We start from the raw sequence: 17,471 nt of genomic DNA on the forward strand, positions 1-17,471 counted from the left end.
TAAGAGGCGACTAACGGGATCGGGTGGTCAGGCTCGCTGACATGTTTGACTCATGTCATTGGTTCCCAATTGCGCAGATCGCTGCTCATGTTGTTGGTCACTGGATTGTTTGTTCCAGACTCGATTATTTACAGACCGCCGCCATATTGCTGGAATATTGCTGATTGCGGCGTATAACTAAACTCACTCACTTACTCACTCACAAAAATATGCAGTCCTCAGTTTTAGTAATATGTAATGATAAACAGAAACAAGTTACACACACCGTGGCCATGACACTATGAGCATCGATCTTCGCAAGTAAGTGAGAACAACCACCCGATCCCATTAGTTCCCTCTTGCGACAACACCGGTTGCCGAAGATCAATTTTACCTCATATTTGTGAACCTGTGGGATGATTAATGAATAAATACATAGTAAGTCTCATGATATGGATTGTAGTAGGGCCGGGATAGGTAACCCGAATACCCGGGATGGGTGGGTAATCCGAGTACCCGTCTCAAAACCCGGACCCGTTATACTCATGTAATTAGTACATCAAACAATGTAAAATGTTAAATATTCTTTCACGGAAAAGGTTGCATTAATTTTGAATATTTAGACATAATTTACACTTATTTTTATTTTAATACGTGGTTAAGGTACTGGAAATATATATTTTACCCCAGGACTGAAGAATATACAGCTGTATTTGACGTTAGGAATTAACATTGAGGGTATCCGGGTAGGGTAGGGTACTAGAGGGTGGGGTACGCGGGTTGAAAATTTGGACCCGTCCCAGTCATAGAGTGTTGATGTTGATTCGAAATGCTATTCTGATAACACAATATCAGCTGGTCTCTGCATAAGTCGTACCTCAGTGGGTTCATTGTCGAGCTTTAGTCAATGCGCACAGAATTTGGTATATACGTTGGCATGCGCTTAAGAATTAAATTGCATGGAAAACCTTGACATGATATATGTATATATGTATATATTGACAATGGTGGTTGACCTCGACTGTACGGATACTAAAAGTACATCTGTCGTTCATTTCCCAATTTCAGTATGTCACATGACTATCTTGTCCTTTAAACACTTTTCATTTGACGCATCATGGAATTGGCCCCCGTCAACCAATGCCTTCATGAGCTGATGAACGTCAACAATAAAACATCAGTTCTAAAATATTGACCCATGTAAATGAACAATACCAAGTCGGCTGTAGTCAAAGGCATTGTTCCGAAAGATATTATGAAAGAACTAACTGTTATCAGCAGAGTGTGTTGTAAATAAAGGACCTCTTCTGCTTGCCCAGATCTATATACAATGTCAGTCATGCGATACTTTTGACTTTGTATAAAATGAAAGTTTGTACATTTGCTGCAGAGGTGATTACTCTTTTGAAATTAAACAGATGTTCAGTCATGAATGCTTCTGTTTTCTTTCAACTTCAGTCAAGCACATTGTATACTTTCTTTTGAACACTAGTATACTTGTGAATGCAAGATGCACGGTGCTGATGGACAGAATAATAGTATCTGCTGTAGGGAGAGCGGTAAATACAATCATTCAGCATCTTGTATGAGCAAACACATTTCTGCAGCTCTTATGCTAACTTTTCCTTGCTATCCGGCTTTGTCAAATTTGCATAATACGAAAATTCCATAACATGACCGACTTGCTTTCAAGTTCCGGCAGGACCCTGATTCGATTCCCCTATTTATGTGTCCCTCGTCGTGATAGCTCCAGGTGCCGTCACTCTTAAAACAATGCAATCCAACCATGTGAGTCTTTAAAGCATGATAAAACATCTCACTGGGTAGGACATATGGGGTAAGTCACGCCTTTCACCCTCACAACGTTTGTGTTCCAGAACATTTGTCAGTACCTTTGCTGATACTTCTGAATCTTTTGATGTCCTCTTACGGAATTTATTAATGACACAGAATGGTTTGTAACTTCGGTTTCAGCACTGAAAAATCAGTACACTTTAATCATCAACTGTTTCACGTCAGCATTCAACTTCATTTTTCATCAGGCATGTGTATCCCGTGCACGACGAGATGGTGGCTGTTCCGTTTCTGCGGTTTCACCCCGCCGTGACAGATAACAACTGTTGCGTTTTCAATGATGATAGTTTCTTAAACAACTTTTTTGGTGGAGTCCGCAAATTTTTCAAATATAAGCTGTTGGGTATTAGTAAATGAGAAACATGTGTACTATTTATATTTATGTGGCAATTTTGTAGAATGATAAAATTTGCAATTCATCGGTCCGTTTCTGACTCAAACGGACGGTAGCTTGTTTTGTCTCAGTGTTGGTTAACTCACAATACATTAGAGGCGAATTAACTTGGCAGACTTGACTACTCCGCCATCACCTTAAAAACAGAGAGAAGACTGTTGAGTCCCTTGAAGTCTTTATACGTAGCAGAGTAAGAAATGACATATATAGAGAGATTGCAAACAATAATAAATATGCACGACAGATACAGTAGATGTCTAACAATTAAATATAACATTAGCAACATAACAGTGGTACTGTTATTTAGACGAAAGCTCAACAACAGAGTTGGCAGACTTAAATGACTAGTTTGAGCGTCACTGATTAGAGCAAATACGGTAATACATCTACAATGTAAATTGCTTATGATACTAGACTGGAATGTATTGTATCTTAGTCTAACTAATGTATATCATAAAGTAACTGTTAACACTTACATTAACAGCATCATAGCGTTACTGATGTTTTAACATATACGTGTATTTTAAGTACTGTATTATTTCATTGCTTCACCGACGTAGCATAGCACATGTTCGCATGAGCCGGTATTCACGCGAGGGTACCCGCGAGTATTTACTAATGTACACGTACCCATACTATGTAATTACATGATTATCTATCAACTGGCATATCAACAATCAGTGTACAGCTGAGCTAATATGCTAATATATATTACATGTACGAACATACTATTTACACCCATGTTCACTAGCGGTATCGACAAGGGAGATAATACCATGATGCCATATTGTTGTCAGTGGAGCAAAATATTACCCATGTAAGTTCGAATTCACCGCGCGGCGACCAAAAAACAATGTTTGTCTCATTTTCTTTTGCTCGGAGCTATACATAAACGTATGGTTAAGACTGTGAAAAGTAATACACATAAGTGGAGCGCATATGACATGACGTAATTTCAAGATTTTAACTAGAACAATAATAAATCTTACCTTAGAACAGAGTCCCTTGAAGTTTTTATTCGTAGCAGAGTGAAATGTCTGCAACTGGACTCAAACCTTCTGTGAGATTTCTCAGTTACCTAATATTGTACCTGTAAACTAACATCTGGTGTACCACTTGCAATCATGTCTGCTCCATGGAGCGCACTGACCACTTAAAAACATTTATATCACCACGCAACCAACATAAGCTGCTTACAGCGATGTTGCGCCCGGCCACGCCTGGGGCATAGTCTTAGTAGCGGCAGCTTGAATTTGTTGCATAATTCAAAGTTACTGATGTGCGATGGCCAGTGACGTGGTCCGCAAGTCGATAACTTGATGTTAAGAAATATCTGAATGTTTCTCTAACTGTTGAAAAAAAATTTTGAAGTAAATAAGCAAGTTATTATTGAAATATGACCACCACAATTTTGGACTAATTATGGTAAGTTTAAGACTATGACATTGTCAACACAAACGGAGATTATGCAAAAATACCAGAAGTTCTCATAATCCCAGACAGGGGGATTATACAGAAATAATGGTAACTCAATTTTTTTAAAACAAATAATTATTATACTATTTATTTTAATTTTAATGGATATTAGAAACTGTAAACTGTTCCCTGTAGCCTTTGCACTGATTTCGAACAAGACAAAGCAGAAATATGTAAGGTTATTTTCTTTGTTGAAGGACGCCATCGGGAGAAGTATCGACGACAGACTGAACCTGGAGGAGCATGCAGACCACGAGCCACCTACCACAGAGAACGAGACCAGAGGATCAAGTCATGTCTGAGATGCAGGTTTCTGATGTTGCCATGTATTAAAAGAGTAATTAGATAGAATAACTGTATATGGATGACAACTTCTTTAATACTTGAACACGACGTTTCGATACAGGTTATTGTATCGTTTTCAAAGTGTGAACGATACAGGGAGAGAACAGTCGATATATATACATAAACTAATTAACAAGTGATGATAAAGACAAAGGGTTAACAATGGATACAAGGATAACATGGAAGCCAGTAGTGCATAGAGCCTAGTATGACTACAAGTTAACATTGTGATGATAACTTATTGATCAACTTCAGTCTCGCGTAGGTGAATTCGCCAGTGGATAAACAGATAGCATAAATCCAGCTTGATTCATTCAGACAGTGAAAGTACTGTAAGTTCCCATAATCCCTAGCGTAATGATCGACCTTCAGTTGGTTGCGATCATCCCTTTTTTTATACTGCTTTGAAATCTTGAGTTAGAGATATGTGCGTGTGCTACTTCTATTTCTTGATAAAATGATTTTTTAGTCGCGGTTACTATCCTCTGTCGACAGGTTTTTAAAATTTGTACATTTATCATGAAATCACAATATGGCCAAGATAATGCCGCTGTGACTACAAAATTCAACTCAGTGGCTAACTATTGAATTTCGTTATTAAAGAAGTAGGACAACACTTGCAGGATACGCATTGGTGCATATATTTTTGACAAGAATATTGACGTAATGGAGTAGCCGACATGAAAAAAGCCAGTTTAAGAATTTTAGCGCACAGATGCCATATGAGGATTTCCTTGTGATTTTCAAAGAGAATTAATGTAAATCTAAATATTATGAGACACTTCACTGGTGAAATCCTTACAAGACGAGCCTCTGCCAAAGACAATCTCCATTGTCCGATTTTAATACGCTAGAGGCATGTCGCCTCTGATTTTCAGTGGTTCATTCGTGTGGGGTTTGCATTTGTTTTGCTCATTGTGCCTAAAGGAGAAATTAATTTTTAGCATTTATGTTTATTATTTAGGAATAATAATCATCGTTTTTGTGCGCAATTAACTTGAAAGGTTATTACAAGTGATATGCTTTTCTCGAAGCTAATACGGTCTGATGTTCGCCTGTTTTTCAGCAGTGTTTTTCCGAGCTACAAACAGGCGTACATCATATGGTATTACCATAGGGAGAAGCATACAAGGTATTTATCTTACCACTATGTTAAATGTACAAAAGTATCAATTTATTGTATTTTGAAGACTTGTCAACAAAATAACGTACGCTTCTCGAATGGACCACAGAGGACGTATCCTTACCCATGGACATGGACACAGTAAATATGAGGACTGACACAGTTGTTTACCTTTGCTGACAGTGAATATGCAGTGTAACTGACATAAAAGTAACCATTGGTACTTTTATCCATGGAAGGTCATATTTTAACAAATGATTACAAATCCTCTGATATTATCATGAAAAGAGTTTATTCCCCGCGGTCTCCTCTGGGCCACTGGACCTTATGTGCCGATTACATCGTCCTGGAAGTATATATATTAGTATATACATAGGTCTTTCTATTGGCTGCCTGGCTTCTAGGTTCTTCTGGAAACAGTGATGTTGGTTTCAGGCGGGCGGACACCTGCCACGGTTCCTATTCCATCATAGTTCATTGTCTCCATACAGGAAAATGTAAATGCTTGGAGAAGACATGCGAACATCATTATTATTTCCCTTTCAGCAACAACTGATCCGGCACACTTCCTTGGTCCTGAAATATAGGTAAATGGGATGTTATAACTCATCTACTATGATTATTTTGTTTCCCATGTTCGTTGTTTGACGCCGCACTCAGCAATGATCTCGCTGAAAAAAATGGCATCGTGATAAAACAATCCAGTAATAACATTATCTGAACATTTTGTACACGATAACACGTGTCACCCAGGTCAGTGAGACTGATCACTAAATCCATTTTGAGGCATCTTCCAACACCCATGAGTTGCTGAGGACCAATTCTAACAACTGTAATATGAAAATTAATACTCATAGTATAGCACCTTTACATATCTTTAAATATTGTAAAAATATATAAACCCATTGAACTTTTATATATTGTTAATATCTCACCAATTCCAAAAGGCATAAATGCTGGAGGAACTTTGACACTGTTGCCATCCAGGAACCGTGAAGGATCAAACTCTTGTGGGTTCTTCCACTGAGTCTCGTCCATATGAGCCGATCTGATGTGGTTGAACATAAGTGTCTCTCTCGGAATATGGAAACCCTTCAAATCCATTTCGGTTCTAGTGAGATGTGGTGCAGAGGCAGGAACTGGAATAGATAGAAAACTTAAACATTGTTTTGATCAGAATTTTTTGAAAGAGTCATCTTTTGTTGCGTAAAATCGTCACCATTTTGATTTACTTGTCATGGTGGTATATCGTGTCTCAGGACCTTCAGTAAAAGCCGGAACCTGACTGAACTATCCGAGATAAGTAGATACATTACTTTCCATTTAACTTAACTTAAAATATTGGCCTTCATTTGCACTCATGCTGTTGATCGCAGGTTAGTCTGGTCCAGACTCGATTATTTACAGGCCGTCGCCATATAGCTGGAATACTGCTGAGTGCGGCGTAAAACTAAACTCTCTGTCGTTTAACTTTCACACATATCTATTCATAACTAGTGTTTGGAGTTTACTGTATATGAGCAATCCCAATCTACCTACAAAATGCAATGTGCTCGTTCATGGTTCATTCATATCATTTTAGTAAGCTTTGATCTCGAGGGGCTTAACGAAATTACTTGCATCATCTGTAATATTGTTATTGCCATTATACAGAACTGACTGTGTGTCAAAATAGGACCAGGACGTAGTGTACTTCATTCTGCATACAGTACGGATTTCTTTAACTCAAATGAAAGAAGATGATATACATAAATACATACATACATACATACATACATACATACATACATACATACATGCATGCATGCATGCATGCATACATACATACAAACATACATACATACATACATACATACATACATACATGAGATCGCTGAATGGGATCGTCCATAAGACCATCCTCCCTTAATAAAGCTTACTGAACTAAATGAACTTCTGTAAAACCTATCTCATTTACTCACTCACCTATTGTCACTAGACGCTGTGTCTCATATACTGTAGCACGCACATTGGGTAGTCTCTCTATGTCTAAAAACTTGACGGGACGGGATTTGCCGCATACCTTGAGAACAGAGATGATGTCATATACGGGGTGTATTTTCCATTGGGAATCAGAAGTGATGATCCAAGTCTGTTGCTTTGTGACTGTCTACATGTGTATATTTTCTATTTTCCATTTCCGATTAATATCCCCTCTTTCCATCTGAGTTATTATCGATACTGTAGCACACGCATTGGGCAGTTTGTCGTTGCCCGAAAACTTGACGAGACGGGATTTGCCACATACCTTCAGAACAGATATGATGTCATATGTCAAACTTTTTCCCCTAGTAATTACATGTGATGGTCCACGTGAAGTGCATTGTATTCCTTTCTTCACGTTATTCTTTCTTTCCATCTGAGTTTAATATACCGACGGCGTTGATGTCAAGTCTCCTATGCAGGTATATATCTCGTCCATTCTCTTCAGCCGAATTTCCCTACCCACAGGATACACATAACTTCAAAGGGATACGCGCTACTACCAATTGAACAGACGTACAATATAAGTTGTTAACTGGTCATGAGGGGCACATGGGTTAATGTCGGGCTCGGGAACAGAAACAAACACCGGGGGTACATCAACCCATGGGCCCAGAGGAACCAGTGAACACCGTATTTATCTTACCGAACCCTTAAATGTTAATTTTCAATTGTTTGAAGCACGGGTGCAAATCTCTTTCTAGCCATCGCTAGATTTTGCAGACAGCAAAATCATAGTTAGAGTTATCTCTCTTCCATCGTTTTGGATTACGTTTCGCAAAACATGTAATTTCCGTACGTTATGCGTGATGCAGGGTTATTCGACATAAAACATTACTGCTACGAAGTACCAAATGAGTTCAGCATTCCAAGTGGGCAACATAGAAATGTTACTCACTTGTACGCGGGAGACACTGGAAATAATAGAAGAGTGCTAAGCCAATCAGAAAACGACATTATATTTTTTCCTGGAACAAATTATCTAATCGATATGCTCGGATAGTTATTTCTTAGTTGTATTTGTGTTCGCTACAACCGTGTTCATCTGTACTCATGTACCATCATCCCAGGGTCTAAATGTTCACCTCATCAATCTCTTCTTGGCACTTTGTTTGCACGCTCGGATGTCCAGTTACATAAATCACAGCCCAGCCAAGAGTCCATCCAATTGGGGGCCCTCCTGCGGTAAAACACTCCTCCAGACTCACGGCTATATTGCCATCTGCAGGACAAATATACCATACATTCCAAAAGTTACCAGGAAAAAAGAAGATATGCAAGCTTGTCTTTAAAGTTGCGCATGAATCATCTAAATACATTAATTCCCATTTCCTTTTCTACAAGACGCCACATGCAGCTTTTGCCTTGTAGTCACATGGTAAAACTAAACGATCCCCAAAGTAATAAAACAACAAAAATAACATTAAAGATGAAACATTACACGTTTTCATACATCCATTATTTCTTTGTCAGTCTCGCGTGTTTCATTCGAAAAATAAATTACTTAATAACTGAACTTGAACTACGCAAGCAAGCCAGTCACCTGCTTTAAAGTGAGCTTGTTTCCTACATAAACATTTCACATATCGACTACGAGTATATTCAAACGATTCATGAACGTTAGATATATATGAAAACACAGATGGTTAATTGAACCTTTTCCCAGTTGTACACGTGGCACTTTCATGTACTTAAGACGCCATTTTTGCGCCCAGAAACACTGGTAGAATAGCGCATGTGTTCTCCAAATTAGCAGCGAGTACAGAGACATGTTTTATGTTGCAGAGTAGTAAAGGAAACAGTCAGACATGTTGATGTATTGGGGCACGAACGACGATGCTCTGCTTAAAGTCTCAGGTACTGAGGGATATGATATGATGCAAAAATTTATAGAAGGAAAGGTGACATTTGAAACTTGAAAACTTGAAGTGCAACTACTGCAATGAACAAGTGCAAAGATGCCATCAGATAACTGAACGATTTGAGATACAGCCATTATTACGTGCACGCAAAATATTAGCATGTAACATATGTTATAAATTTGATTTTGACTGGACTTTCCACTACTAGAATGTGTACTTAACTGTTACATTGTAATCCCACAAATACAACATGTTACATTTGACACCTTTCTGAATCTCATTGTGTAATCAAAAACTAAGCAATCTAACCCGTGCATATTTCGCAGCTCTGTCAGCAGTAATGACGTTCGTGAGAGCGTACAGACACAAGGTCTTCAGGAGTTAGTACATCATTAGCTACTACATTTGCAGGAATTGTTTTTCAGACATGACGTCACCCTTATGAAACTCACAAAGTCACGCGCTTTTGTGATATCTTGTTTGTCAGAATGTTGACAAAACATCCATAAGCAAAATATTTATGATAACTATGGATCAAACGCATTAATGTATTACTGAGGTGCTCATTTTGGAAAGTCGATTTTTCTACCATGAAGAAAGGGGTCTTTTTACAGCAATGTATAAGGACAGTACCTGGACCATGACGTCACTCTGAAACACCACTGCGTCGAGTTTAGTTTTACGCCCCACTCAGCAATATCTCAGCTATATAGCGGCGGTCTGTAAATAATCGAGTCTGGACCACACAATCCAGTGATCAACAACATGAGCATCGATCTGCGCAATTGGGAACCGATGACATGTGTCAACCAAGTCAGCGAGCCTGACCACCCGATCCGGTTAGTCGCCTCTTACGACAAGCTGAGTCGCCTTCACGGGTCACCACTGCGTCGAAATAGAAGTTATGAAGCCAGACGCCTCTGAGGTAAAGTGCCCTGCCTTTTAATCAAAATGATAAGGAGACAAAACTGTCTAGTTCAAGACTGTCTTCACATATGTATTAATCAAATTAAATATATTACTGCGATGTTCATTTTGGCAAGTCAAATTTCGATCAAGAAAACAAAACATTCATGGAAAGTGAATATCCGAAATATTTCTGGGAGAATGGTCTTTCTTCATCCAGTCGTTTTTCTTTACATAGTATGTGAAGGTACCTGAATAGTGTGTTGACTCCGGGTTGTCCTTTTGTTCCTTGAGAAAGAAATCAAGCACAGACTGCTCTCGACCCCCATAGTTTGGCTTTCTGTCCTCGACGTCCGCCTTCAACATGGCATGAATACCATCGTATGCTCCAATTAAATTTCGGTACGCCTGAAATAGACAATGTTTGTGATTTACGGAACTGTATACAAGATTTCTGACAGTGTTAATATCACACAAACGTGATTTCGGAAACGGGCATTTTATTATGTTCCTTACCCAGCACTAATGTTCAGCATTTGATTAGGGATTTAAGCCTGTCTGTCTCTAAATTGAAAAAAAACAAAACAGACACAGCAAGATCGTTGACTATCATATTATTTCTCTCACCTTTCTAGTAAATGGTAGATACTTTAGCAGAGGCACCGTTGCTAAAGGAGAGAACGTCCCACCATACTTTGAAATATCATCTAGATACACTTGTAACTTCTCAATATTAGGATGGGTATGAGGTAGCCTGTAAATATATAAACACAAACAATAGCAGCAGACGTGTTAGATTTCATTTTGTACTTTCGTATTTAAGTATTGGTTGTATCACCATATCTTCATGATTTTGACGTCATGATTTTGACGTCACATAAGCGTCAGATAGTGCAAACTGGTCATATTTGTAACTGCATGCAACTGTCACCGTAAATAGTCACCTTCTTGCCGTAGACAAGCTGCTGTTACTAGTTCTAGATTGTAACAAGGGGAAAACTTACTGGGCCGCTAAAATCAAACATTCTCTACATGTCTGGCTTTGGTGTTCTTTGGGAGGACCAATGTGTACTTAGAATTTTATGTCGGTGTTTGTATGCAGATTTAAAGTATCTCACGAGCAAGATCGGCATGCAGCCCTCGATAACAGCACTAAATATTCAGCCTCTATTTCCTTTAATCAATTTTTGGCTTAGAATTCTATATCAAAGAACTCACTATGTCAAAATTCAGGGTCGAGTTTGCTCAGTTTAGATGTTTTTCACACGGACATCGAAATGAAACTAGCAGATACCTTCATGAAACTAAAGTTGATAGATTATGCCTTGTATGCAAAGAACGATATATTGAAGACGAATATGATTTTCATTAGTTTGGAATGTGTATCAACATCTAAGATTCATACTTCTGCCAAAGAAATACTATCTGTATCCTACTGTACATAAATTTAACATTTTCATGTCAGAGATAAATCCAGAAATTGTAAAAAATATAGCAGTGTATGTATTTATTTGTCTTAGTCATCTCTACATAATTCATAATGTAACATAACCGAACTATAAATTTATTGTTTGTATTGTATATAGTATATACTATCTATTGACCTATTGTAAGTGTAGAATGGGCCTGTGGCCTCCACTACAAGAAATGAAGAGTGATTAAATTCACTCACTTGTAACAAACATATCAAGGGTCTATTAACTGTGTCAGAATGCCAGAAACATTCAGTTAAAGCTGTGGGTCGTGTATACAGGCTTTATTTTGACTGTCATACCGGTATGGTGGTCCGCTGGAACTCTAAGAGCTCCGAGGTGCTCCTTGGTCATTTGTTGGTCATTACACCTTGGTCATTTGTTGGCCATTACACCTTGGTCATTTGTTGGTCATTACACCTTGGTCATTTGTTGGCCATTACACCTTGGTCATTTGTTGGTCATTACACCTTGGCCATTTGTTTTTTCTGGATGTTTTGAAGAGGATCAGTCTTTGTCTTTGACCCCCGACGAGGTATACCTATCTTCCGAAAAACGATCTGTTGTTGTATATCTTTAACCCATGAAACCATCCAAAGGAGTTAGTACGTTCCCTCGAACATTCAAAGCAGGTTTCTGTGTCTTTTGAAATCCTCCCACCATAATCAAGTCTCATATTCGAATTTCATATTTACACTTACCTCTTTCCAGTAATTGCGGCATATCGACAAATCAGGACCGCCTTGTCTATGGTGCCCCCAAGCTTAAAGTTTATCTGGCCCGCCTTCGTGAAATCATCAATAAGTATCTTTATCTCCTCGGTTAGGATTGTTTCATATTCCACACTGCTAACAATTCTAGCAAGACCTGATCGCAGCAGTTTGCCTGGCCCTGTCCAGTCCTCTTCACTGGCATACAAAACTCCTGGAACAAAGAGCATGTCAAAGATGGAACCTTGGTGTGTGAACAATGTTATTAATATTAGTTTTGGGAGAAATTATTGTAAATGCACTGGGAGCAATATTCACTGACAGTTGAAAATAAAGAAGAGCAAGCGTGTCTGTCCGGGTGCAAAAGCGGGCAGCGATAGCGAGAAATACTTTTACATGAATTAAGAGTTATCTGTCTTTGTCGTCTACACTTATATGGTCCCTCTAAACGTTTCTGGAATCCTTGAGTGAATGAGTACGATTTTACGCCGCTATTAGCAACATTCTAGCAAATATCACGGCGGGGGACACCAGAAATGGGATTCACACGTTGCACCCAAAGTGCATTAAATCATGAAAGTGGATTAGGCTACTTAAATTAATAATGTGAATAAACCGGTGAATAGTTTGATACGAGTACCTACCGAAACGAGTAATCTAAAGGCGTAAAAGGCAAAATAGATTTAGGAAAGCGACACTAGTGAGATAAAGGACCATTTTGCACCGGACTTTCTTCATTCCCGTGTAGTGCGATGTATATATTAAAGTCTGGTTGTCAAATGAGTAAAACGTTCGGCCATTTCGTAAACAGTTAAGAGGGTCAACCATTTTGTATCATCTTGTGTAACAACAATCAGTCTATTTCAATTATTTCATGAAATTTCACTTAATCAACAAAGTTGGATCACAATTTCAAGGTCGCTTAGTTGAATAGTTAAAACTATTGTGGCAGCGACTATTGCACTTCAATTTGGCTTTGAAGCACTTGCTTCTTTGACACTTGCTGCGTCCGAAGCAGCGAAACCTCCTTTCCACCACATAGATGAAACGAAATTTCATGAAAAGCATATTGATTGTTACTCAAAATGACGCGAAATGGTTGACCCTCCTAGTATTAGTCATTTCGTTAAATTACTGATTTCACAATCTATGACATATATTCATAACATCAAAGCTACTCAGCAGGGTGAGGTAGGTAGTTGGAAGGTATTATTCTTTATTAATGAATGGGTTTGTGGCTTGTATTTGAATTTCGAAAACACCTTGTAATAACTGACACTCAATGAATATACTTTTGCATCGATAAAAACATCTATTTCAAAATATATTTGAGATCGGATTTGAGTCCGTGTTTAGATACTCCAAGGGGATAGACCTACGGTCAGAATACGACGGACTACTTTCTTGATTGAACATTTAATAGAAGAAATACAAACAGTGTCAGACAGACAAAAAATATTGAGTGAAGACATTTTATTGGCTACCAAGACTGATGGCATAATTAATTAAGTTTTCGACAGGTAAATCGGTTGACAAGAACGTATCATGCAAGTGTTGACGGGAAACGTGTCGATCTTGTCTTTGGTAGATGCACCTTGGGTATGGCGATCGCACCGACGACTGTAATCTGTGGTTTGTGTAGCGTTGTATCGATGCTGGAGACGGGAAATCGTGGTTATGTTTATGTCGAAATGACGGGCAACATTTTGGACAGACACTCCAGCATCCAAACGTCCGATAGCCTGGTTTCTTTCAATTTGAGTTAAGCGTGGTGTTGCTGAACCAGGAGTAATAGACCCAACTATGGTGCAGTCTTATACCCACTACTAGTGGTGACAAGTGTATGTTCGATTTCATGAGCAGTTTGTGCATGATACCCACATGCTCACTGGAATGTTGCGTTTTGGTGATTGCTTCTATTGTTGTGTTTTTACTCCAACACGCAACAAAAGTAATTGATAACAGTCAGGCTTCGTTACATGCCCAAAATCTCATATCAGTTTAAGGTTTCGAGTTGGTTTCCTGTTTGGATAAAAAAAAAACTTGCGTTTCTTATGCGTGTGAGAGTGTATGTGTATGTGTAGATTTAGCGAAAGAGAGAGAGAGAGCGCGCAACACGAATATAATTTGTTTGGTTGTTTTTTCTGTACATACTTGCACACGTACAGTGATCTCTATAACACACGCGTGCGAGAGAGAGAGAGAGAGAGAGAGAGAGAGAGAGAAAGAGAGATTCAAAGACATATGTCTCCTCCAACTTTCAGATGAGTAGGTTTGATTTCTGTATGTGTTACCTAACCATTACTCGCTTGAGACAAATGAAGTGTGAATGTGACAAACAGAATGAAAACATATCATCTTCCGATTGAAGAAATATTAGTACATCGATTCTGCTGAACATAGATCAAAATTCACATATATAGTAGGTTTGATATAACTGCCACTACCCATACCGTAACATTCAAATAACAGTGAAACAGTAAAAAATGGAAACTAAAATCAAGTTGGCGGATAAATGTGCTTTCATTGTATGGAGACTCGAACGCGGGATTTCAGTATAAACAGCACCCGCTCCAATAGCTAGGGCATTCAACCAACCCAAAACAGTTAGTTTACTAAGTAACATAAACTGAGCACCGAGATAAGAAAAGGTTTTCAGGGCGTCAGAGCGTCACGGCTGACTTGATATTGAGATGTTGCCTTTCTCGCCGTTTGATGTGTTTCATATATATATTGAAAAGTATGGAATGTAGTTAACTACGGGGTGGACCAGGTTACACACAGCGGGATCCGCGCTACTCGACATACGATGCAAAGTCATCGCTAGTCAACTTTCAGGATGCACGCTACTCGACATACGATGCAAAGTCATCGCTAATCAACTTACAGGATGCGTGCTACTCGACATACGATGCAAAGTCATCGCTAGTCAACTTTCAGGATGCACGCTACTCGACATACGATGCAAAGTCATCGCTAGTCAACTTACAGGATGCACGCTACTCGACATACGATGCAAAGTCATCGCTAGTCAACTTACAGGATGCGCGCTACTCGACATACGATGCAAAGTCATCGCTAGTCAACTTACAGGATGCGCACTACTCGACATACGATGCAAAGTCATCGCTAGTCAACTTACAGGATGCGCGCTACTCGACATACGATGCAAAGTCATCGCTAATCAACTTACAGGATGCACGCTACTAGACCTACGATGCAAAGTCATCGCTAGTCAACTTACAGGATGCGCACTACTCGACATACGATGCAAAGTCATCGCTAATCAACTTACAGGATGCGCACTACTCGACATACGATGCAAAGTCATCGCTAGTCAACTTACAGGATGCGCACTACTCGACATACGATGCAAAGTCATCGCTAGTCAACTTACAGGGTGCACGCTACTAGACCTACGATGCAAAGTCATCGCTAGTCAACTTTCAGGATGCGCACTACTCGACATACGATGCAAAGTCATCGCTAGTCAACGTTTAAACGGACAAGCTCAATGCAAACTGACAGATAAAACGAACTGGTTTGCGCACCCCTGTCCTGAAAGTTTATTAAATGAACATTGAAACTCTCGTGAAAATGAAGTGTCCACCGACATTTTCTAAATAAAATTTCTCTGCCCCTGCTGGTGCACGAGCCGTGCTATTAGTGCAGATATAGTGCAGATTACTCCTATCTCCTGTTTTTCATGAAGCCAATCCCTGAAAACAGACGTGTCAAGCACAGGCGAACTTCCAGTACGTACCTCTCCCAAGGCGTTTAATGGCCTTAACTCCCGCGACGAAGCTAGGTCGGTCCATGGTGTTCTCTTCTTGTTTCACAAACGCCTCTTCTATAGCATCATATCCAGACACAACAATCACCGGATATTGTCCAAAATATATCCTGGCGACTTCGCCATACTTCTTGTGTATCATAGGGAAGAACCTGTGAGCGTTGTCTCTCCCTAACAACGCCATGTTGAGGAAGGAACCCAATATCGGCCATCTTGTTGGTCCCGGGGGTGCCCGTTCATCCCCACCCCTGCGGCAGATGAGGTACAGGGCACTGACAATGAGGACGAGTACTGATATCCCCCAACATGTGAGAACGGTGTTGTTCTTCTCAATCCACTTGATCACTCCGTCTACTGCAGCCTCCATCGTGAAACACGTGCGATTGATGAACGCGATTTTTTCTTTCTCTTTTGACCCTGAAAGTTGAAATTTGGGTTAATAGTCCATGCAGTAATAAAATGAGCGTTCACTTTCGTAAAGAGACCGCGTTCAGTTTCGACGGTCCATATTTTATCCTCCTAGCTCCTACATGCCTGGGTTGTGTGCCGGTCTTTGATGTGACCATGCTAAATTTAGTCAAGGTTCAGCAGGTACACATACACACACACACACACACGATCTGCAAGATATGGCGAGGCATTGAAGCGTGAGGGTAGTAACTCATATCCACACATTCCTTGTGCGGTGAGGCATGCTGACCCAGGTCAGGAGAGAGGAAACTAGTAAACGTGATAGCTTGATATCCTTTTGTTACCTTCATAGCCCAAAGTAATGTAGTTTAAGACAACTTCCGACCCGTGAAGGTCCCGGGGTAGAATAGGCCTTCAGCAACCCATGCTTACCACAAAAGGCGACTATGCTTGACCGTAAGAGGCGACTAACGGGATCGGGTGGTCAGGCTCGCTGACATGTTTGACACATGTCATCGGTTCCCAATTGCGAAGATCGATGTTCATGTTGTTGGTCACTGGATTGTCTGGTGCAGGCTCGATTACGTACAGACCGCCGCCATATAGCTGGAATATTGCTGGGTGCGGCGTAAAACTAAACTCACTCACTCACTCACTCACTTAGACAACTTCCATCTGGAATATAGTAAAAATACTAAGCCAAATATTATACACCTGGAAAGTAATGAAGCACACACACACACACACACACACACGCACACACACACGCACATACACACACCTATTTTCGGGATGAGGAGTGAGTGAGTGAGTTAATATTTAACGTCACATCGGCAATATCTCCGCCATATCGTGACGAGAACATTTAATACTGAAATAAAACAATTTTCTATTATAAAACCTGTCAAAGAAGGACAGTAAAATAACTAGAATATAACAGAGTAGAATATAAAACTAGTACCTCTACCTAAAACAATTTATCTATCGAGGACAATACAATATAAAAATGGGCTATAGATTGCTAACAACTGAAGGTAGATCACCATACTAGGGACCATGGGGACTTACAGTACCTTCGCTACCTGCATGGACCCTAGGTGGATTTACATCATCCCCTCAGCCGT

At 39.6% G+C, this 17,471-nt stretch overlaps 1 protein-coding gene across 1 annotated transcript; it reads right to left on the reverse strand.

Annotated features, from left to right (window-relative positions):
- Window positions 1-5,564: 5,564 nt before the first annotated feature.
- On the reverse strand, window positions 5,565-16,303 carry LOC137256617 (cytochrome P450 2D4-like). The gene is made up of 8 exons (XM_067794499.1): window positions 15,907-16,303; window positions 12,135-12,357; window positions 10,589-10,715; window positions 10,213-10,369; window positions 8,279-8,415; window positions 7,137-7,233; window positions 6,107-6,310; window positions 5,565-5,747 (listed from the first exon to the last, which is right to left on the reverse strand). The coding sequence occupies exons 1-8, from the start codon at window positions 16,301-16,303 to the stop codon at window positions 5,572-5,574; spliced, it is 1,518 nt and encodes a 505-aa protein (XP_067650600.1). The 3' UTR covers window positions 5,565-5,571.
- Between the last annotated feature and the right edge of the window lie 1,168 nt (window positions 16,304-17,471).

The sequence above is a fragment of the Haliotis asinina genome, chromosome 11 (genome assembly GCF_037392515.1).
Source record: "Haliotis asinina isolate JCU_RB_2024 chromosome 11, JCU_Hal_asi_v2, whole genome shotgun sequence".
Taxonomy (NCBI): domain Eukaryota; kingdom Metazoa; phylum Mollusca; class Gastropoda; order Lepetellida; family Haliotidae; genus Haliotis; species Haliotis asinina.